Source organism: Pagrus major, chromosome 18, assembly GCF_040436345.1.
Source record: "Pagrus major chromosome 18, Pma_NU_1.0".
Taxonomy (NCBI): Eukaryota; Metazoa; Chordata; class Actinopteri; order Spariformes; family Sparidae; genus Pagrus; species Pagrus major.
In genome coordinates, this window is record NC_133232.1 from 21,997,357 (window position 1) to 22,021,822 (window position 24,466).

General features: G+C 42.8%; 1 protein-coding gene across 1 annotated transcript in view; it reads left to right on the forward strand.

The window, feature by feature from the left end:
* The window catches only part of flt4 (fms related receptor tyrosine kinase 4), a 46,813-nt gene that overhangs the window by 15,182 nt on the left and 7,165 nt on the right, over window positions 1–24,466 (forward strand). Inside the window, exons 2-20 of the mRNA XM_073487324.1 lie at window positions 1,823–1,919; window positions 4,594–4,871; window positions 6,922–7,046; window positions 7,146–7,311; window positions 9,817–9,956; window positions 10,036–10,207; window positions 11,598–11,715; window positions 11,872–12,056; window positions 12,760–12,925; window positions 16,054–16,189; window positions 16,761–16,869; window positions 18,504–18,863; window positions 19,356–19,502; window positions 20,231–20,362; window positions 20,890–20,996; window positions 22,272–22,407; window positions 22,873–22,977; window positions 23,288–23,401; window positions 24,071–24,159. Coding sequence (XP_073343425.1) covers window positions 1,823–1,919; window positions 4,594–4,871; window positions 6,922–7,046; window positions 7,146–7,311; window positions 9,817–9,956; window positions 10,036–10,207; window positions 11,598–11,715; window positions 11,872–12,056; window positions 12,760–12,925; window positions 16,054–16,189; window positions 16,761–16,869; window positions 18,504–18,863; window positions 19,356–19,502; window positions 20,231–20,362; window positions 20,890–20,996; window positions 22,272–22,407; window positions 22,873–22,977; window positions 23,288–23,401; window positions 24,071–24,159 — 2,882 coding nt within the window. The remainder of the gene's footprint in view (window positions 1–1,822; window positions 1,920–4,593; window positions 4,872–6,921; window positions 7,047–7,145; window positions 7,312–9,816; window positions 9,957–10,035; window positions 10,208–11,597; window positions 11,716–11,871; window positions 12,057–12,759; window positions 12,926–16,053; window positions 16,190–16,760; window positions 16,870–18,503; window positions 18,864–19,355; window positions 19,503–20,230; window positions 20,363–20,889; window positions 20,997–22,271; window positions 22,408–22,872; window positions 22,978–23,287; window positions 23,402–24,070; window positions 24,160–24,466) is intronic.

Here is a 24,466-nt window from a genome sequence, read left to right on the forward strand (position 1 = left end):
ACAGGCCGTTTGATGGGTTAGTGCCTCGGGAGAGCTGTGGTCATTATACGTATGTGCAACTGTTTGTTTAATCTACCTGAGCAATTTATCTGCCTGTGTTACTTTGATTAAAGTACAGTCTTATGTGTCGATCAATAATGACAAGTTGGGAAACCTAAAACAAAATCCAAATGAGTTGGGAATGAGACTCAACTATCTTACAAACTGGACCTTAAAGTCTTTCTGGAAAACATCAAATAAGATCAGAGTGTATTAAACAAGTCGGGGCAACTCCACCGGTTGCAAAAAGACGTCCAATTTATGTAAGCTTATGAGAAAATGATCCTGATTCTCACTTGATCTATTACCTCAGTAAACATTTTCCAAATGAGGTCATGGTCTCAATCGCTAGTTTTAAGTCTTCTTCAATACAGCATGATGTTCATTTCATAAATGATGTTACCATTTAGAGTAAAATAACCGATGAAGCAGAATACGCTTCAGGCCGTTGCTACGTTGTGGTTGACAAGTCGCTCCCGTCTTGTGTCGCCGGGTTGTCAGCCAGATCAAATCAGGATATCTGCCACAGCTCCACCCACTCGTCCACATATGGTCACTTCTGGCTCCAAAAAACAAGATGGTGACAGCCAAAATGCCAAACTGTAAAATAAGATATAAGTCTTTCTATCTTGCAGTGTAGAAGTTTCTAATAACTGCATATTTTCTCTTCAAGGTTAAGGGTATTTTTGAGTTTCTGGCTGTTTTCAGAGTTAGAAGGAAGCCAGACTGATCAGTCTCCTTCCATCGGGATCAGCCTTTACTGTAAACACGATTAACAAAATATTTATGTAAGAATAACCTCGCTCTATTGTGCTCCCTGGGCAGCAGGATGTGTTGGAGGAATGAGGTTTGTGTACACGAATCGCAGCTGTCCACAGCTCTGGGTTTTGATTGGCAGCAGGTCATGACTGACTATTGTGAAATCGCTCTTGTGGCTTTAATGCTGCCGGTGCCTAGGTCTGTATTAGTCAGTGATGTAAAGATGTGTATCTGCTCTCTGACGTTCACACTGTCTGACCCCGAATACTTTCTTTTGTCTGCTGAGGAGAGAATATTGATTACAGGGTATGCTTTTAGGTGTTTAAGTTGCTGCTCTGTTTGTCCTTGAATAATTTTCTCTGGTTAGTTCGCTCAACTGGGAAAGTGCCAAAATGCAGTGCATGAAATACTGCACACGTATCACAATCATATACAAACAAACACCAAGTCTGATGTGAAAAATGGACATCATTTGCTTTCATAAATGCAAAGAAAACCTTGCCACCTTCACACACACCCTCTCTGCCTGTGTTATCGCTCTCTGTGTTTTCATCTCTAATGATATCCAGGTGGGGCATAAGTCACGGTGACACTTTTATACATGATAGACTGTAGGTGTGGAGTCTGACTAAGCGCTAATAGCACCCCGAGGGGACTCTGAGACGGTAATGACATTCTAGACCGGCCATATTAACCAAGCCCCAGCCAGTGAAGTGAATGCATTAGTAATGAATCAAAGGCTAAATGGTCTTTGTGGCTATTCATGGGAGGAAACAGTGAGCTCCGAGACTCATGATGAGAAGGCTGTGATTTCTCTGTCTGGCTGTTTCTCAGTGCTGTACACTGCCTTACAGCTTGTGAAAGAAATGAACAACGTGCTGTCTGAGCCGCTGTCGTGTCTGATTTCATATTCCCAACGTGTTGCGGAGATTCGACAGCATACTCGCGGCTCTGTCAAAACCACTTGGTCCTGACCGACCTGTGTAACATGAATCTAATGCAGTTGCCTTGTTCGCTCCCTCAGGTCTGGTGATTGGCTTTTCTATGACTCCACCCATCCTCAACAGCTCCAAAGACGACCTAGTGATTCCAGCCCACGAAACACTCACTATTACATGCAGGTATGTGTGTGTGTGTGTTTGCATGTGTGTGCGTGTGTGCACTTATGCATGACTTGCTGTTTTTTATTTCAGTGAGTAAAATCTTGATACCGGCTGAAAGCAAAACCAGAAATCAATTATTTTGGAATAATGACCCAAGGCTGCCATCAGGGAATCCCACTATGCAACACAATACATTGCAGAGTGTATATGTACTCTAGTAAAGTGTACAAAGAACACGTTTACTTGTATACTTGACAAATTTCATGTAACTTCATGCTTCACTGCAGTTCTGAGAGGAATATTAAACTTTTTCCTCCAACGTGTGTGTATTCATATCCAAACTACTATGATGAGCTTATAAAATATGGTGTATTGTTAAAGATACAATATACAGTATATCAATACTATCATTGTTAGCATGATATGAGATTATACATTTACTATAAATTGTCTTTTCCTGCTTGACTTGACTTATTACAGACCAAACATTTAATCACTGAATAGAGAAAATAAGCATCAGATTAATCGATAATGAAAATAATCATTAGTTGTAGCCCAATTACAGTTAGCTCCACCTCAAGCACCTAAAACATTAAAATGCTGCTTAATGTATCAGTAATAAAAGGGCCTTCCAGAGTATTTTCACAGGGGTGGTATTACTATTTTATTTAAAGGGTCATTCTGGTTCTTTTTAAAACTGGGCCCTATTTTTACATATTATTACTGATAGTAGAAGTATTAAAAAGTATTGCTATTGGTCCAGTAGATCACCTCAACTGGCTAGGATTTTTATTCTTAGTGTCTGACAAAACTATTCCTACAGAGATAGACCTTGTCAAAGAGTCAAAGAGTAAGATCCCTTTTGTTCAACTAGAAACAGTCATTATATTGCTCTGTTTAAAGCCACCAGACTCCTTTGTCATTTTACCTCGCAGAAACATGCGAGTTGCCTCAGTCGGTTAGTTTGTTTGTGTTATAGTTTGACTGTGGTGTTTTAATACGTTCATTTGGATCCAGGTTAAAAAATAACTGGAATTATTCTTTAACCAATTAAGACTGGATGCAACGTGTGTGTGTTCCTCCATTTAGAGCCTGTCGCGACGTGAGCGTGTTTTGGGTGATGTTTTCACCTTCAAGCCATGTGACTGAAGAACTGAAGAGCAAAGGCAATAATTTCCAATTAAAGCCGTAGTCTGAAGCTCTTAAATGGTTTTTAATTCTGCTCCAAAGGGTTTTAGTGAACATCCACAATTCTGTTAGGTTTTTCAGAAACCCCTCAGGTTGTACGAGGTGTTTTCAAACAACGCCTTAGGTTTAAAATGCATTTTTAAAACGCCCCCTAGGTCATAATGGGTTATCTAAAAGAGCTGAATACCTCCTTCACCACTGATACGCTACTATTAAACAACTGTGACAACACCCTCTATCCTTAGATATCACTCCACCTCTCTAATGTAAAATGTAAATACATAAAAAGGTCATGTCCTGTAAGACACACAGAGATTTATTTGTTCTAAAACGCAGCCAACACCTGATTTAACTGAGTCAAAGTGAGATATGAATTCCCTCATAATTGCCGTCCTTTATCCTCGTGAAATCTCTGCTGTGCTGCCAGCTGCCGATGTCGCTCCATCAACCAATTTGTTTGTGAGGAGCAAAAAAAATGCTGTCTTTGGAAAGCTGGTGATACTTTTGGACTTTTTCCAACGGCGGTTTTAGTTGTTTGCACGCAAACCTCACGTGGCCCGCACCGCTGAGAGTCCCCTGGCAGAGGAAGTCGGTTTCATTCCATTCAATTCAGTCGTCACAATGTGCAATTTTCTCAATTGTAGATAGGTAGACGCCATTCAGAGAGGTTGGAAAATAACCAGCAGAGTGCTTTCATTGCCCTTTATGATTTCTGCAGTTATTTTCCCGTCATCACTTTTTGGCACTGTCTGCAAATGTGCGCATTTGTTGTTGTGGTGAGGCAGGTGGTGAAAGCGTAGCTATCAGTTTACAGACAGCCATTATGATTCCACTCAATCTCGCTCATAATGCCTGCGGGTTAACATGTCCACCCATAACTGAATTTATGTGACAAAGCACAAAGCCAACAGAGATGTGTGGATGCACAGAGGAAATCATGGCATCACTCACACACACACACACACACACACACACACACACACACACACACACACACACACACACACACACACACACACACACACACACAAATGCACACAAACACTTCTCAACTCACAGTTAATGATCACCGTGCATAGCTAAATGCTTTAAATTCATTTTTTTTAAAATAATGTAATGTAAAGAAAGTCCGTCTTAAAATACAAACATTACCTAAATCATCCTACCTGCTGAAGTTAGCCTGCTAACCAGCTAGCCCAGGCCCATCCTCTGTCATTAAACTCTCCGAGCTCCCAGTCTGGACTGCTAACTGCACGGCTAACCTAGCTAACCAGAGGGCATCTACAGTTGGCAACAGTTAGCAGTTTCTGTGGTGATATGTTGCTCCCAGTTTCTTTGGAGTATGAAAGTGGCCAATTCTTACATATTGCACCTTTAAAACAATCAGGTGCCTTTATGTACACTGAAACAGTTTTTGTTTGCTGTCATAAACACCTGACAGACTTGAAAATGTGAACCATATCTACATTTTTGTGCCACATCCTCTGACCTGACGTCTTCTCAGGGGACAGCGCACTCTGGCGTGGGCCTGGCCTGATCAGACTCTGCTGGGACAGGAGCTAACCGACCGTCAGGCCCAGCTGCCAGCCACCGGGGCCCCCGGGCAGAGGGTCGCCCTGGTCAGCGAGTGTCCTGGTGAGCCTGGCAGGCCGTACTGCAAGAGGCTGGTCCTGAAAGCGGCGCAGGGTGACAAGGATACCGGCTACTATCGCTGCTATTACAAGGATGTAAAGGCCATCATTGTCGGGACCACTGCCGTCAGCGTTTATGTCTTCGTCAGAGGTGAGTCACAAACCCACAAACCTTCCCACACACACACACTCTGCTGACGTAAACTCACTTGAAAATGAAAATACTCAATGACTCGCTCACCTCACTGACTCAGCACAAAATATTCAAAGTGTTTCACTTGTTTCATTTAATGTCAGCGTGTGGCGCATATAAGAAAATTGAGCTGTCATGCAGTATTTATGACGCTTTAGTTTTCTTTCCTGTTTAGATATCTATTTTCATGTATAGGTGGGTTTGCAGTTTTTTGTTTTTCTTGCTGTCTGAACTTGTTAAAGAGAGAGCATGTTTCATCTCCTGCCTGCCTGACCTGCTTTCTTTAACTTGGCTGCACGAAGCCTTCAGTCTTCAGTTTCTTTTCCTTGGGAGGTGCACAAGAAAACCTACGAGACATCCTACTGAAACAGAGCCGTTGTTTGAATACGTCTTTAGTATCAAAGCAGCCCCTGCAATTTCAGAACTGGGAGTTGTTGACTTTGCCTCAGTAACACCCTGCTAGCTGGCAGGATTAATGTTTCGGAAATTAGAGATGCAAAGTGTTTGATAAAGGCAGGAATGGGCAGCCCGTTCACTTATCTATTTAGAGAAAGGAAATGTTTTTCATTTGTCATTTCAAATATCGCAGCAACTCTCTTTTAATTCACCTTCTAATGAGACTGTCCAAATCTTGATAAGACCTGCACAACAAAATGGGTTTTTGATACCAATTGTTTTCCCTCCCACATTAAGATTCAGAGCCATCCCTCCTACTTCCTTTGGAGCAAGGCCTTCAGGGTTGCCTCTTCACTCCTTCTCCTCTCGCTCCACGTGCGAGGTAGAAAGAGGAGTGGATAGGGAGAGTGGAGGAGACAGATGATTGTCATGTAGGGGAATCCTGCTGACCAGTCCACTCATGTGAAACGCCTGTTTATCGCCTCTGACAAGGTGCCAAAACAGTTTCCACAGATCTAACCAGGAGGCTGATCAGAAGCAGATGAATATCGAAGCCATGAATTAGAGCCAGCGTGTGGCGGGGATGAGACAGGACGCATGTGGATTGAGTTAGACAGACAGACGTCTCTGCTGCACAACACCATTTCAGTCAAACGTACTCTGTGAAGTATGACCCGAATGCATGAATGTATACGTGATGGCTTGCACGCTAGGGGCTCATGTAAAATACATAAACACTCATACCCAGGATCATATCCGCGTCTTCTCGCCCCGGGCGGGACATATCCTCTTCCAAAAGCGATTGCAGTGTGATACCTGCAGCGATTTATTGTGAAGAAAGTTAAACTGTGAGGCATTGTATATTATTTCTGTCACCTGTGTGAATTCAGACAGCCACGAGGCAGACAGATAAGCCTCCTGACAGGAGCTGTTGTTTGGCCTTGCAGCAGCTCGAAGTCGCAGCTTTGGAGTGCTGTGGAAATAAAAGTATGATAATGACAGAAGGCTTATTGTTGGAAAAAAAAAAAAGAGAAATATGAAAAGAAGCCGGTTGTAGTCGCACAACGTCTTCGGCGGACTTACAAAAGTCACCGGTATTGACAAGAAAGCCTGAGAGATAAGCGTTTTTATAATAGTGTGCGCTCATGCTGCGGGAATATGAGGTTTTGTAGTGATAACAGCTGTAATGTAAATTGGTGGCCGACTGCTGTGATGTCTCCCAAAGTCGCCCCGCAACAGAAGCTGTGAGCGACACACAATAAAAAGAGAAACATCAAGGTGTTGAGGAAGAAACACTGTAGAGATATTTTCCACTAAGCTCGGGGTGAAATTGTAGCAGCTGTTCAGAAGAGGATTAAACCCTTTTTCTGTCTCTCAGCTGACATGTAATAGCAGTTATTAATGCTATTTACTGTGGGGGGCAGACTGAGCTGTTGAATTACATGTAATCATGATAAACTCCACATACGGGGTGTCTTTGGGGGTCATTATCGGCCTGTGAGGTATCTAGCTGTCCGTTCGCCCAGTTACCACAGTAATGGCTGCTATTACCCCGGCTGATATCAGGGTTATCCTTTAACAGCATCCAGTCTCTCTCTCTCTCTTCCCCCAGACCCCGAGCAGCCCTTCCTCACCAACAGAAACGACCTGAAGACCATTTTAATCACACGCTTCTCCACGAGCGTCATAGTGCCATGTCTGGTCACAGTGCCGGATCTGAACGTCACCCTCCACACGGTTTGTACTCACCGCACATTTCTCAGTCCTCCATCAAGTCATGCTTTAATTGATGAATTGAGCTCGAGTAATTATTTTTTGTAATGTCTGTCGTCTCAGTATCCCTCGCCTCTGGAGAAGAGCGGGATGACGTGGGACAACAAGCGAGGCTGGTCCATTCCCAGACAAATCATAGACAGCGTGCCAATGATCATCGGGGTGATGTGTGTCGCCACGCTGGGGGGAAAAGAGTATCAGTCTGCCAACTACTTGATCCACACTACAGGTAATAAACACATTATATCTGTGTTAAAGGGACAGTTTTTATTGTTTTAATGCATGGTTTATTTCACAGGGACAGCACACAATTAAAAGCAATAGACCATATTCACATGGCGGCCATTTTCCTCTGACATCACACTCAAATTTCACTGCTTCATGATTGATTAGCAACTTTAAGACGACGGGCAGTTTAATCCAGAGGGACGTCGGACCACATTTCAAGGTCAGACAACAGGTTTGATAACAGATTAGCTTCCATTAGACAACAGCTAGCGTTAGCACTCAACCACATTCTAGCTAACAATACTGTTTTGATGTGATACGATTAGGAAAGGCGTTAATTAACCCAGAAATGTCAACACACATCTTGGAGACATTTGTCTAAACCAGGAAGTGAAACACGCTGGATGTTATCAGCCAGTAACGTTAGCTAGGATGTTGTTGAATGCTAACGTGAGCTAACGATTTATCGAATATGTATTTTTGTCATCTTTTCAGTTGCTAATCAATTGGGGAGCTGTTTAATGATAACAGTACCTGTATTTAGGCGATATGACTTGCAACCTGGAACGCAGCAGCACTACATTATCCCAACATTCAAGTTTCCCGTCCTGAGCTGAGTTGGAGGAAAATGGCCGCAATTAGCTAGCAGCTTATTTGCATCTGTTGTCCCTGGGCAGGTAAAAGAAAGAAAAGGAACAACAAGAACGCTACCTAAAGCAACACAATACATACAAGTCCATCAGTATCACCTAAGTAGTATAGACAATATATGCAAGGCAATCATTGGTGATGACACTTTTTTTTGCCAATTTTAGCCAAAACTTGAGCCTGGTTTTAAACACTTCCTGAGTGCCGTACTGTAGTACCCCGTCGCCCCGAGTTGATGCTCTACTTCTTCCAACTCTGCGGCGTGCATCTGAGTGTAATAAGAAGTTATCAAGATTGAGGAAATTATATATTTTTTAGAATATTATTGATGAATATCTGTTGATCCCTTGATCTTTTAAAAGTTGACTTTACTTTAAAAAGTCAGGAAACTGATTACCTCAGAATTACCAAGTCAACTATTTATGTTTAAGATTATTAGTGCACTCTACTTGATAATTTTGAGGAAATCGATTTCCTCTATTTTTTTGAGTGTAGTCAGCACCTGCCTGTTTGTAATGCAGAAAGACAGATGGGGAACATAATTGTCTGCGCAAAAAGCTTTTCAGCAGACAAAAATATGCTCTGAAAACTATTCAGATTAAACATAACATTTTTGCCCTCAAATCAAAATACATATTTTTCCTCTTGCCTGAGATTGTTTTGGTATTTTGCAGAGTTTTGGAGATAACAGCCATAGAGATGTCTGCCCTTTCTCCAATATAATAGAACTAGATGGCACTCAGCGTGTGGTGCTCAAAATGCCAAAAACTACATTTAATGGCATCTTTCTTGGCTGAGCGTGTAGTTTTGTAAGCTTGCATGTCGTCCGTGAGTAATTGCACACTTTCCCCTGCGCTGTGATACAGAAAGAAAATAGTAACAACAAGGCCTGTGGATGAGTAACCGGGTCATGATTTCTGGAGTGCCATCTAGTCTAAAAGGTCCAGTCTCCTCTGGTGTTCCAGTTCACACAAAGGATCATACAAACCTTTACTTCAGCTGCCACAAAAACATAAGTGAAAATAATTAAATCATATCTGAAGCTCTTGTTCTTGTTGAAAGAGAAATCAGCAATAAAATCAAAGGTGGTGCAAGACTGCATTGTCACCATAATTCTGCGTGGCAATCATTGAGACAATTATGCCTTAATGGTGACAATTTCCTTGAGAACAACTCCCTAATTTATGCAGGCACATGGGCCATTATGCCATCATAATTAAAAGAAAAGGAAGAAAAGGAAGAGAAGGGAAGGCATAATTGAATTTTAGGACACTAAGACGAAGAGGGGAGATTTCGGGCCGAGGATCCTTCTCTTTGCAAGTGAACTGTGAGGGACCCAGAGGCTCTTGGCTGTGTTGTGTGAGATCACTCACCTCTCACTTCAGAGGGCAAAAGGAAACTCATACCCACCGCTGCCGGGCCAAAAGTAACAGCAGCAACAGTCAGAGGAGAAACTGAGAGTGAGCCTTCACTCTGAGCACTAATGGAGCGTTTAAACAATCACTGTCTGCTGCACAGACATCACCAGCATACTTTTTTAAAACTCCATGTCGTTTCCAGTGATTGCACTATCAGAGACGCTGGCCAGTACACAAAGCTTTCTTGCTCTTATCTTTAATTGAAGTTTCACTGTATTCCACTTTAATTTCCTTCACTGATTCATAGCTTGACACATGAATGGGAATAGTGCAGGCCTGTGACAGACAGCTTCTTTATAGTGGGATGGCTCCTCTGGTCCAAAAGGAAAGTCATTTCCTCTGGTCCTGTGAGGAAGGAAAAACTGCTGACGATGTCACCGTGACCTCTCTCGTTGTCTCCTTCCCTCTGTTACCCCCCCCCTTTTCTTTTTCCCGGACAGGAAGTCAGGTTTACGATGTCAAGCTGTTTCCTGAGGACCCAGTCGAGCTGATAGTGGGGGAGGCCCTCACCCTGAACTGCACGGCGTTGGTAGAGTTCAACGCTGGAGTGGACATTCAGTGGTCCTACCCTGGCAAACTGGTATGGAGCAGCACCAGTTGGTCGACTGTTGTCAACATCAGCGAATAAAACATGAATTTAAGACTCTTCTTCTCACCAGACGAACAGCTGGGTGGACACCAAGCCCTATCGTGAAGCTCTGTCTCACGCCACAGAGGCTGTTAGCATCCTGACCATCCACAGTGTCAACGTCACAGACACGGGCCCATACAGCTGCAACGTCACCAGCATTGACACGACACAAACCCAACAAACTCAGGTCATAGTTTATGGTAAGCACCAGCTCAGTAAACAGTAAACACTAACTACTTCACCCTCACCTTGAATAGATGAGTGTGTCAGCTATCTGTACAAATAACAAGAGTCTACATCCATGTTAGCGGCTCTCACATCAACATGCTAACATGCTCACAACAACAATTCTAACATAAAGATATTAAGCAGCTATGATATTTATCAAGGTAACCGTGTAAGTTTAGCGTGCTAGCATGAATTTGCTAATTAGCAATAAACGCACAGTATAGCTGAGGATGATGGAAATGTCAAAAGTTGTGTTGATAATTGATCTTAACTATAGAGATATTGGACAAATTAAAATGATGATGCCACATGATGAACAATAAGAGACACAAACATCTTTTATGGCAATCCATGCAAGAGTTTGTGAGACCTTTCACTTAAAACTACCACATTTTTTTCAGACTACAGAGCAGCTTCTTCCCTCATGTCGTGAGACCCCTCAGTTTATCCTCAGGGGACCCTGAATACATGTACAATCTATCCAGTAGTTGTTGGGATGTTACAGTCTGGACCACAGTGATGGACCCTTGACGGATAGACTGACATTTCCCTAGAGTCATGCAGCTAGCACAGCTAGATACAAAGCATGGCTGTATCATTGGGAACTATGGGATACTGGTAAACCTTAATCTGTTGTTTAACAATAGCACAGTGCAACAGTGACCGGCCAACTCAGTAATGTCCATTATCGAGCAATATCAATGTAACTTTACTTTGCTGCCAGTGGCTCACATTAGCCACTGTAACCCAGTCCTGCTGGTCGTATCAGACCAAGAGAGGCTTTACTGGAGAAACCCCTGAAGGTACTGAGCTGAGCCGGGGATCATTTTATTGCTTATAAATTAAACTTAAGAGGGATAAATCATTTCTTTTTTGAAAAATGATATAGCCTTGCTTTAAGGGAATACTCTACCATAAATCTATAAAATATTTAGGGCTGTAGGCTTGAACAGTGTTTGTTATTCCAGTGGTGACCAAGAAGTCGCAGCAAAGAAACCACAGGAACTTCACAAAGCACTCCTCGCATACTTAGCAAATTATTGGCAAAACAATAAACCGAAGATATTGTGCTGCATGAATAAACATCAGAGGAGTGATTTTAGAAGTTTCTGTGGATATTTCGATTGAAGTTTTGACAAGACTCTGGGTCACCGTTTGAATCCACAGCAACTGTTGTGAATCTAAGCTGACTTTGAAAGGAGCCATCTTTCACAAACTTGTCAGCGTCACCTTTCAAGCCTACAGTGAGCGAGTGTTTGATACTCAGAAGAATTTCTTTGCAGATTTTGATAAGCTTTGAGAAATCTCTAGCCTTGAAGACATAACTTCTTTATGTAAACGAGTGAATCTCTCTCTTTCCAGAAAAGCCATTTATCAGCCTCAACCACAGAAATGGACCAGTGGTGGAGGTAACTGCTGGCCAGAAGTCTTTCAAATTACAAGTAAATGTGTCTGCCTTCCCCACACCTGAAACCCAATGGTAAGATGAGACTCCCTGGTGCATTCATTAAACATAATGGTTGATTTCCACAAACATAATTAGCTTCATACATCAGATTAGTTTAGGGGCAGCGCACCTCACCTGGAGGGCATCTGTGCTGAAGCAGCTGTGCTTTAATGTTTGTGTTGTGTCCAGGTATAAAGATGGAAAACTGATAAATCAGCGCCCCGAGTTCAAGATGAAAAGGATGAGGATGCACCTTAACCATGCTTTAGAGATAAAAGATGTTTGTCAGGAGGATTCTGGGCTCTACACGGTGCTGCTGAAGAATAGTGCCGCTTTGCTGGAGAGGAGGCTCAACATCACGCTCGTCGTCAACGGTAACTAGTCTGTTGGTTTGTTTATCCCCAGTGGAAATCAAGCCAGATGTTTTGTGTATAAAACAGTGGATGTGCAACAGTTAACATTCCTGCTACAAACCTCGAGAGGTTTAGGTTTCCAGGAGGGACATAGAGTATTATTTTTAGGTGTCTACTAGAATAGTTTTACATACTCAAAACACATTATTTTGCTGCTTCAGTTTATCTTAGTCCTCGTTGAGGCTACCATCCTGAAAAGCCCAGTCTGCTCTGATTGGTCAGCGCACACAGGCCTGAGCCAGCACCTCATTGTGTTTCCAGTCGGCTCTGCTGGTGTTTTTAGCTTCCCCCACCAATATCATCACAAGAAGCGCTTCTCGACAAAAAACTTCACCACACTGTTAGAGAAGGAAAATGATAAGGCCACTATTGTTGCAGCTTTGTAACAGCCTTTGGATGGTGTTAGCACGCTTTTCCTCTCTGTTTTCTAGTGGTCTAGTTGTGTTTCAGTCAGGTTTTAATTCACTCTTTTAGTCCAAAGACAATTAAATTAGACCTCCAGGACCTTACATTTCTCATAGCTGTTTGGGATTTTTTCTCTGTTTGCATTTGCCCTATTACTGACTGGCATATAGCCCAGGGTTTCCTTGCTCTGCCCATTGTATATATACTGGGATTGGTTCGTAACCTATGAATATCATTTATTGGCGCTTCTTTTCCCCAGTTCCCCCACAGATCCACGAGAAAGAAGTGGCAGATCCGTCCAGTCCTTACCCTAGCGGCAGCAGCCAGACTCTAACATGCACCGCCTATGGTCTCCCAGCTCCCAACATCAGCTGGCAGTGGAGGGCCTGGGGTCCTTGTGTCCTCAACAGCACTCAGAGCAGACTGTAAGAAAAACTTCTCTCCCAGTTACACACACTCACACACAGGACTTTTTCCCTCCAAACTGTGTAACCAGTGTGGGAGAAGATAAGGTTTGATCTAACAGGACAGAGGAGAGGAGTGGGATGCAGAGCGTGAAGCGTTATGTGAGGACCAAATATGAAGAAGAGGTCAGTGTGAAATTATCCACTGGCTCTGAGGGAAGAGGAGAGGTAGGAGATGATGAAGAAAGAGATATGGAGGTGGATGAAAGGAGCGGAGATTAGGGGGAAGGTGGAGGAGACGTAAATAGAGGAAAGAGAAGACGAAAGGAAAAGTGTGTCTGTTCAGTGTCCAACCTGTTCCTCCCCCATGCAGTAATAATGTGCCTGTTACTCTGCGGCTGGTCCGCCATGGTTCATCTCGCACACAGCAGCCTCACTGCCTGACATACATAGGCAAACACGTAATGCACACACACAGCTCATTCATGTGTCTGAAATGCACATAAACCACCTAAGTGTGTTTGAGTCCATCAGGGTGCTATATATTATACACACACAGATGCACAGATAAACTCTGACACACACACTTATTACCAGGCATCACCCTGTGCTCTCCATCTCTGCCGACTCCCACATCACAACGTAATGGATCCTCTGGACAGCCATTTACAGTACATTTCCGTTATTTCCTTTTCCTTCTGCTGAATATCTCTCTGATATTCATCTTCCTCCAAGGCTTAATTTTTAAAGTTATTGCTGTCTTCTTGACCTTTCCATGTGGACATGCAACACGAGTACGAACGTGTTGTCCAACCTGTTCTCATAAGCTGCACACTCAGAAAAATACACAACAGTGGCAGGTTAGGCTCAACTTAAGCTCCAGCTCTCCAGTTCAGGTTCTGTCGAATGTGACATTTCATGGGTGCTGACTGAAGCATGGCTGTGTTGACCTTCTCTGATATATAAGAATTGAATTGCCTTTTTTTAATCTGATGGTCAAACATACGTATAGTGCAGGACAAATAAATCTGTCTGGGTCACAGCAGCCTGTGAAGTGTGGCAGCGCTTTGGCTATTCTTCTTGGGGTCCATTCCACCATCAGTCATATGCAGCCGCATAGACACACAAAAAAAACCAGCTCATGTTATTGAATTAACAATAAAGGACATATGGAAGGTAAAGAAAAGTGTCTTTATTTTTCTTCATTTGTACAAATACATTGAAAAGTGAAGTGTCACTGAAGATGGCACTGTATTCATCTCATTTGGATTGGAAAAGGTTCTCTTGACTTTTACTATTTATAAAAGTGGATGGTCTCACATAATGAGGACAGTGTCTGTATTAGTCACACTGCATGAATAAATATCACTGACCTCTGTCCAAAAGTAAAAAATCATCCTTCCAGTGCCTTTATTACATACAAAAAGCAAAGTGTAAATGTAGGGCAAGAAAGAGCATCAGTGTATTTTCCAAAATATTGAACTGTCCCTCAACAGTTAACTGTATTATGAGGGCAAAGCTTTGACTCAGGCATGTTATTGATCAGGGCAGTACAGCCAGAATTTTAGAAATACTGGGGTCATCGGCAGAACCCAACCCACCTAAGACCTGCCACTAACTAAATCTGTAAAGGTTTCTGATTATTTAATTACATTGATTTATTTAAAATAACTGTTCAATAAGATTTTCTGTAAATTTGATCTTACTACAGAATGAGGTCTTAACCCTCCCTCACAGGTCTATAATTCTCGTAGAGAATACTATCCCCTTTATTTTTGTTTATTATGTATTTAACTAAATGAAATAGAAAAATGAATATAAAAAGACTGAGACTCTACAGCCATGCTAACTGCTCTGTGAGGCTGCTTATTTGCACAGCAGTGCTTTAGCTTAATGCTAATGTCAGAATGCTAACGTGTTCACAATGATGAGTCTATCCAATCTTGAAACATGAAGCGTTAATGAGAAGAGGACACTATGAATTGGAAATGGGTAGCGTTACGGTAGCGTTAGCGTGTCCGAAGGTTGATTAATGTGTTACCATTATATCTGTCACATTATCCTGCAACTCAACTCAAATAAATTAGCTAAATACATCTGCTTGTCTAATCTAACAATACACCGACAACAACCAATAAGCTAACTTCAGAAAAAACTAAATGAATTCTTCACAAACACGTGTTGAGTTATTTCTGTTACATCATCCATCAGGCTGAATGCTATATTTATCTAAGAATTTAATAGAGTCCTGCAGGGATGAAAGGTGTTCTCTCATTTATAGCCTAACTTTATCTTTAGAAATCACAGAAGTGCTGTTCATTTGTGAAGATCATCTTGCTGAGCGTGACGTGTAAGTATGATAAACTTGTGTTTGCCACAGAGCTTTTTTTCTGCAATAATACGAAATCCAATTTGAAAAATCCTATCGGCTTTTTGTCAATAAAACCAGGGCAGTTGCATCTTATACTAATAGTCATGACCAGAATTTAGCTGACAATAAATTATTCTGAGGTTATCAAAACAGGTTCTTTCACCCACACAATTTAATTCTCAATTAACTGAGTAATAATATGTGTATATGGACCAACCTGATCTTATGGGCAGTACACTCTGAAACACACGACTGCGGGCTCAACCTCGACTCCAGCTCCCCAGTTCGGCTTATGTCTAATGTGACATTTAATTTCTCAAATGACTGATTTACAATATGTAAATGAATACAGTAAGTGTGACTTATTTATGAAATACAGTATGTATGTACACCATGAAGAGAGTAAAATGGAATTGACCCTGATTACCTGCTGTTAAGGTAGAATACTGCAGCGCTCCTTCAGGAGAAAATGCAAAACAAGATCCCATTTCATGTTTCATTAGTTCTGCTGTGATGTTCACACTATGGATCGTCATAACAGAAATTGACACCATATTTTTTCCATTAGTTGCCAGGACACTTAGCATAATTGCCTAAGCTTTGGGATGTGAGCTGATGTTTGGATCTGAAATGCAATCCAGAGCACGGGGGGTAAAACATTCATAAAACCTCAGGATGTCTGGTTCGATGAGCTTCTGAGTTCTCCCCCACTGCCCACTCTCTGCTGTGCATGTCAATGAGGGGACATGTCATGACTGTGTCTGTGTTTTCACTCCAGGGTCCGACGAGACAGGAAGGGCCGGAGTGACAGGATCGCCGACTGTCAGAACTGGCAGGACATTAACTCGGAAGACGCTGTGAATGAAATCGAGGCTATCGAAACGTCAGTCGAGGTGGTGGATGGCCGAGAAAAGGTTCATTTCATTCGTTTTTGATTGTTACCTTCATTCTATTTAGAAACACACCTTCTCATGGAGGAAAACAAAGAATAATGTTGTGACATGATTATATGATCTGCGATGACAATTCCTGTAAGAAAAATGACAGAATTTGATAAAAATAAGACATTTATGTAAGTGGACTTATCTGTGATGTTTTTATGTAAGCGTCCCAAATTCTGAGCTCCATAACAAAATTTGTCAATCAAGCACCATTTCCACAGTAGAAATATTTAGATCAGCCTTCCTCTGCAGACTTCCTGTGAGAACTGCTTATAAACACATCCAGACACACATGCGAGGGGCACATGTGCACATACACATGTCTGCACATTTACCATAAGAGTAAAACAACGCAGAAACATGCACTCTGATGTTTTTCCGCTCGCACCTGAGTGACTTTTGCCTCTTGTCGGCCCGTCAGCCCAAACTCTGGTTTGTGTCAGCTCACAAAAGAATTACATGATTGCAGACTGCACTTCCTTTTAAGAAATGTGTGTCTCCCCCTGATGAATTCAAGTCTCGCCAACCTTTTCTCACCTCACAGATAGTGAGCAGGCTTCAGATTCGCAACGCCAGTGTTTCCGTCATGTACAAGTGCTCTGCTGAGAACAAAGCTGGCAAAGATGAGCGGCTGATCTACTTCTATGTAACCAGTAAGTATGTCGGGCTGGGATGCACCCTGAATTCAATAACAAAAAGCACAAAACACAGAGTGATTAAAAGAGCTTATTTCCCAAAATCCCCTGCAGTAGTGTTTAGCCATGCAGATCATTTTTGTTTAATTTGTCAAAGTTTAGAGATAACAGTCTCTGTAGTTTCTAGCTTCACCCCATTACAATAACATCACATTACACGCAGGGGCAGAATAAGTTTCGGGGCCCTGACTAGAAACTTCTGTTTGAAGTGGCTGCTTTCACTGAAAAGCCACAGGGCTCAGTTAGAATTAGTCCTGATCTTGTTTGTTTAATCCTTTCATATTGTAAACTTGAAACTGATCTGATTTTGAATGTTTTTGTCCATTTTTCTCTCATGTAGTTGCACAGTGCACATTAAGATTAAATACAATTTAAACACGTTTGACTGCAAATGAACCTGAATCACAGTTGTTTTTACTGATTTTCATTGATTTATATTGTACTTTGTGTCGATATAAAGGAATTTCAGTGTGGATCTGCTGGTCAGGAGGGTTTGGAGAGAATTTAGACAGTCTCTCTTTGTGACCAAAATAATTGCAAATAATAAGCTAATACTTTTACATGTCTGTGCCCAAGGCCACGTCGTCTCATAATGCTCTGAAGAAATAATCCTAATGAAAAGAGTTTGGTTGGTCTGTGGATTAGCCGGCGTAATGAGTAGTCATTTTAGATTTTTGAAATGTCACTTTCCAAACAGCGAGCACCACAGAAATTCCACTCTTCTCTTTTATTGGCATGCAAGTAGAAATCTCAAGCTGGGAATATAAAACCAAAACTCTCTGCATGGTAAAAGTTAATTTAAATGAATTTGCAAACATAAAGGTGCAATAGAGTTTTGTGTCAAAAACATTCAAAAATTAAGTGCGATTATCAACATAATGTGAAGAAATAAAAGTTTCGATGTTGTGACGTCTATGTTGTGTTGCAAAGCATGTTTAGTATGCTGACCAGCTAGCCCTGGCCCGTCACGGCTCAAACCTCCGGTGCTAGCAGTGAAAACAATCTCACGCTGCCCCGAGCTCCCAGTTTGGAACGCCAGCTGCACGGCTAACCGAACTAACTAGCATATGGTAGCTACAGCAGCAGTTAGGGGTTATGCTGGTGATATGCTGCCCCCTATTTGTTTAGAGTATAAATTCGACAGGTAGCCAATTCTTACATATTGCACCTTTAAGCCTGAAACTGATTCGAGTTGATTAGAAGTTGCGGTTGGTATTATTTATTAAAAAACTGTTTACAGAACAGCCTCAGAACTGAACTTCAGAACAATGAATCACATCAGTAAGATAACTATTTACAGTTTAAGTTTTTTATAAACTTAAAGGGGCACTATGTAGTTTTGGAGAAGAAATTAAAACTCAGAATTTTAATGTTTACAATATTAATGAGGTAATAAAACAAACCGAGAAACATTTATTTTATCCATAACTTAATAAACAAGCTGTTCTCAGAGGAAAATAAGGTCCCCAGAAAACTGTTTGAATCTAGAAAGGTGGCAGGGTCCGCCACATATGAACAAAGTAAAACAGTACGAAGCAGTGTTGTCCTGTTTAAGGTCAGTTTGTTTATTCAGTGTCTCTGTGTCTTCAAAGCCATCCCTGAGGGGTTCAGTGTGGACGTCCAGCCCTCAGAAAACCCCCTGGAGCAGGAGAGAGTGTCCCTCTGCTGCAGCGCTGACAATTACACTTACGAGCAGCTGCAGTGGTACCGCCTCGACCCTCGGGCCCTGCAAGACGAGCACAGCAAGCCCCAGGAGCTGGACTGCAGGAGCGTGCGCCTGTACGCGGACACCCTCGACGGCCAGCTCTCTTTCCAGGAGCCCTCCAACAGCTGGGTCCTGGACTTCACCATCGGCTCCATCAGGCTGCAGGATGAGGGTCATTATGTGTGTGAGGCTCAAAGCAGGCGCAGCGGGGAGAAACAGTGTCTGTTCAGATACATCTCTGTCAAAGGTGAGGGCTAAAAGAGATCCAGACACAGACATACAAACGTTGCTCGGCGCAGAGAGTTAATTATAGAGAAAAGCTCCACCCCTGGCAGCGGAAACATACACGGGTCGCTGAGATGCTGCAGGCTTAAAAATACACACACTCTCATGGAAGTGCCTACGCAGACTGATATACACATGATGGAGAAGAGAACCTGGTGTTTGTGCTGCTTTAATATATAACAACAGAACAGAGCTGAGACGCTGCAGGGCTGAAACGCACAAACAAACTCATGCTTCATTCATGTTGTGCGCTGGAACCTGGCATCAGTGCCTGGAGGATGCATGTACATTTTAATGGGTTTTCTTTGACTTTTGTCCTTTTTTTCCAATCCTTCGAGAGCCTTCGGTAAATATCATGTACATTTACAGGTCTTGAGATGATCTGGCGTCATAATGCCTATTTCCCACTTTCCTTCTCTTGCCCTCTTCTCCGTCTTTTGTCCTCTTTGTGTAGCCCTGGAGGCGCCTCGCTACAAACGCAGCCTCACCAACCAGACGGTGAATGTGACCGAGTCCCTGCGGATGGAGTGCGACGTGGAGGGCAGGCCGCTGCCCCGCCTCTACTGGTTCAAAGACAGCCAGCCTCTCCACCAAATGTCAGGTGCGTGGATACACCTACACAGGTGATGCATGCGTTTACACAACAGCGCAGCCGCCCACCTGCCGACCCGGCAGCCACCTGAACCCTCTCACACACAGCACAACAGTTACTCATGAAGTTTTCACCTCGGGGCCTTAATTTAGCAGGACTCGTGTCTTCCAGTAAGATTATGAGGACTTCACATTAGATAAAAGAGCAGAAACAGGAAGCTCTGGTAATATTTACTCAGACAACTTCAGGCACTTGTTGATGTTTTTCTTTGTTGCTCTTTCCATCATGACAAACGGCAATCCGGCTATTAGAAGCCAACAGACACAGATACAGAACCACCCACCAGCCCACCCACGCACTCAAACTATTGAGCAAAACGTATCAAACAGAACCAGTGACAAGAATACACCCACACACACACTCACACACACACATAAAACCCTGCAGGCCGATGGACATGGCTCATTAGCTCTCTCAGCGCGTTTCTCTTCTTAACATCTGAAGGAGATGAGGGGGCGGGAGGTGGGAAGAGGGGCAGTCAATATGGGCCTGAGTGACAGCTGATGCTCTGGGTTCAGTCGGAGAGGCTGCGGGGACATGCGGGTCGCCGCACGGGTGACAGGATTATAAATGACTAGTTTAGTTTGAATTCCAGAGGTGTGAGGAGATTTTGAGAAATGTTGTTGAATTGTGTGTGTGTGCGTGTGTGTGTTTGTCACTTATTATTCTCCTCGCAGGGGTCCAGCTGCAGGATTCAAACCGCACGCTGAGTATCCAGAGGGTCAGAGAGGAGGACGCCGGGCTTTACACCTGCACCGCCTGCAACCAGCGCGGGTGTGTCCACTCCTCAGCCGCCGTCCAGGTCATCGGTGAGACAGCCACACACATGCACACACATGCGCGCAGACACACACACACAGTGACACCTGAATCCACCGCTGCCGACGTGCTTTTTTTCGAGTGCACTCAGGGCTGAAATCACAGCTGCCCTCGAGCTCTCAGCCTGTCACACAAAATGTGAAGGTCTGGATTTTAGTCATTCACCTCTTGTGCTTTTCACTGCAGCTCGAGGTTTTGGGCTTCTGTTTTGTGCAACTCACCACAATCAAATCAAAGTCAATGACTGTCGGGGCATGGTGCATGTGTTCAGAATGAATGATTGAATGGGAGTGTTGCAGGAGGTGGTCTCAAGATGAATGGCTCGATTGAGTAAATGGCCTTTATAGCACATTGAGGTATCTTACAGATTTAATGTAAGGAGCTCGCAACAAAGATAGTTTGTGATACAGCACCCCCTACAGGCAGTAAGGAGCAATGTCATCAAAGATTGAATAATGAAATGTGAGAGGAAAGTGTGTGTGTGTGTGTCTCATTCTTCTTCTTCCTCTCTGTTAAGGTTCAAGTGATAAGGCCAACGTGGAAATTGTAATCCTCATCGGGACCGGAGTCATCGCTGTGTTCTTCTGGGCCTTGCTCATCCTCATCTTCTGCAACGTGAAGCGGGTCAGAGGCCGTCACTCTTCTCTGTGTGTCTGCGTGTTTGTGCGAGAAACTGGCAGACTGTGACGGAGACGCTTTGACCTCTGTCTCACAACATGGCTGCCGGCGTTTGAGCTCAACATGCTTGATCTTTAAAAGAGCCTGTGATTTACCAGCTGAGAGTGTAACTGATAGTCCAATTAGTCTGTTAGCCCCTAACAACGAGCATCTGTATAATGAGGCTCAAATTGCTTTTTATTTTTCCTCATTTGGTCACATGTTAGATCTCCTCACACAGCCGCACAGCAGCGTTTCATAGTTCGAGTTGGAATTAATTTCGAGATGGCTCGATTTGCAGAGATGGATCTTTATCTCTTCTCTCTCTTAACAGTACCTCTGTCTTTTTGTCTCTTGCTCCCTTGTTCACTTGTGGCCTCTGGGCTGCCCTCCAGTATGAGCCAATCACATCAGGCGAGCTCCTCTCAACATCTTTAACCTTTTAAAAGCAGCAGACAGTTTAATGAGCTGAGAGGTGAAAATAGACAAAACCCCAAAGATTACAGGAGCTAGCCGACTTTATACCAGCAGGTCCGTAATACCTATGTTACTATTTTTTTACATATGAATATACAGCGGCTGGCATGGGGGTGAGTATATCATGACTGGATTTTCATTTTTACGTGAACTTCTCCTTCAATTGGGTAGAAAAGGCACAAATAGTCAAGAACCATTAGATCCCGTTGTGTGTGAAGGTAATAAAGGTACCTGCTGTCCATAAATGTACATTCACAACCAGAGCCTGCAGATGTTATGAACATATTCTTATAATGCATACATTCTGGCAGTGCCATTATTATAGGCTTATCAATTTCGAGATTCGAGGTCTCTCCATCAGTACCCAGGCAACACTAGCATTTTTGCTGTTTGCAGCTGGCCCTGAAAGCCATCCCACAGTAAAAGGGTCATTTTAACTGTAATGTGCTTTTCAATAGCCAAAGGATAGAAATTTTGTACAGAAAGTTTTCAGTTTTCAGGAGCTTTGACAAGAAGCTCTTGCATACAGCTTGATCGCAAACCATGTTAGACTCATCTATTGTGATAAATCAGCTTTTTTCTTCCTAAGTGTGGTAATAATAGAAAAAGGAGAACCCCACAGCCTGGATTAGATGTTTAGTACACATTTCATTTCTTTCTCGGCTTGGTCTTTTATTTTTGTGCCACATCTCCAGCACTTCATTTGCCATATCCACCTCAGCACCTCTTCACCTTACATCAACCCTTCCTCTCTCTGAACTTCAGGTTAACCCGGCAGACATAAAGACGGGCTATCTATCAATCATCATGGACCCGGGGGAGGTGCCTCTGGATGAGCAGTGTGAATACCTGCCTTACGACTCCTCGCAGTGGGAGATCTCCAGAGACAGACTCCGATTGGGTGAGCCATTGGGATAGGAAGGGTGGATGGTGGAATAAATGAGTGAATGGGAGGGAGGAATATATAGGCAGGGGATGAGAGTGAATAGATGGATGAAACTGAATTAGTTTTCCATTTCCAGAATCCTTAATGGCATGAGTTTGGACGGCAGCCAGCCGGGCAAAGTGCTGCCAAGTAAAGTGCTAATGTTAAATATGTGCTCATTCCCAGCACAGCTTTTGATAAACGCCCGGAGGAAAAGCATCTGCTCCGTGAGAGGGACTCGTGGCGACATGTTTCCAAATCCTGCAATTGAGATTCTATTCTATTTCCTCCCCTTCGTCTATATAGATGCCAGATGAATTTACATCTTGCAACCGCTCCCAACCACAGCTGTTTGTGTATTCCAGTGAGACTAAAAGCAAGTCTGCAGAGATCAATGGGCATGGATATTCAGTTGTGTTTCTGTGCTTTCTCCTGACACAGGGAAGGTTTTAGGCCACGGTGCCTTTGGGAAAGTAATTGAGGCTTCAATCTACGGCATCAACAAGAGCAACAGTTTGGACACAGTGGCTGTCAAGATGCTGAAGGGTGAGAACTGTTGTGTATGCGCTCTGTATGTGTACTGCATATGAGTATTGTTGGAAACTTTCTAAGATGCCCATGATGTACACATCTGAAGTTGTTTTAGCGCACACACACACACACACACACACACAATGGATCTTTTTATTTTTTTTAAAGCGATATAATCTGAACCATGAGTTTCGTGATCCCTTGCACCCCTACACTAAGCTAACCGGTTTTGTTTTATGTATGTGAAATGTGAAATGTGTTTACAAAAAGTAAACAATAGGAAGTGTGTCATGCATGATGTTCACTCTATGGGTGTTTGTTTCAGATGGAGCCACAGCCAGTGAGCATAAGGCCTTGATGTCGGAGCTGAAGATACTGATTCACATCGGTCACCATCTGAATGTGGTGAACCTGTTAGGAGCCTGCACTAAACCAAACGGTGAGGACGGGTTTATACTGTATTACATTTCATATGTGTGTGTTCAAAAATGTTTTATTTTCATATCATAATGAGTTCTGGTTAACCGACTGTAACATGCCATAAAAATTGTTAATCGGTTTCAATATCTGATCATTGTTCGTCTTAACAAAAATATGTTGTCGTGATTTTAGAGACTGTTTCCTGTGGCATTTGATATATAAATGTGTGCAGACCATTAGTGTTTGCAGAAACAAACACCTGCAGTTTGGGCACAGATGATCTCTTTTAGTTCTGCTGTTGAGTGGAATTCCTTTTCTAGGAGCTGTTAACATTATTTTGTCTACCCCCCGCAGCTTCAACACAACATCTTGAGCAAACAGCTGCCTCTGTTTTTCTGTGACACCCCTAATTTTATGTCCATATATCAATTTGACCTACAGAGCACATTTCTGAGGGGCGAACATCTGAAAATGTTTACCCTAAACAAAAGCAGCAATTTGCCTCGGAGCTAACCTCGGGCAGGAAATGCTTTCAGAAAAGGAAAAGCAGCTCTCACTGGCTCCTGAACAAGAGGCAGAAATCATTTCAATGAGAGACAAAACATTGTGAAGTGTGCTGAAAGATTTGTAGCCGTTTTATAACTGTACTGCTATGATAACAAGATAAATCAATTGTCTGTGTCATCAGGTCCGCTGATGGTGGTAGTGGAATACTGCAAATACGGGAATCTGTCCAACTTCCTCCGAGCCAAGAGAGAGTTCTTCCTCCCATACAGGGTATCCAAAACACTACAGACACTGAACTAGTCTCTACCCTTTTATATTTGTGTGTCCTGCTGTGATAATGTGTCTGCGGCTCAACCCACAGAAAGAATCATATTCGTAGGTAAGAGCAATAGTTCAATGATGCACCACAGGGGGGAATACTGTTGTAACTGTCTACAACCTAAAAGCATGAAAGACCATTCTAAGATACTGAGTAGTCCTCTCAGCCACCTGAGCGTACTCAATCAAGCTTGGACGGCAGGCGATTCCAAACAATTTTTTAACATCGGTGTATTTTGTAACTCTTTTTTGATATTGA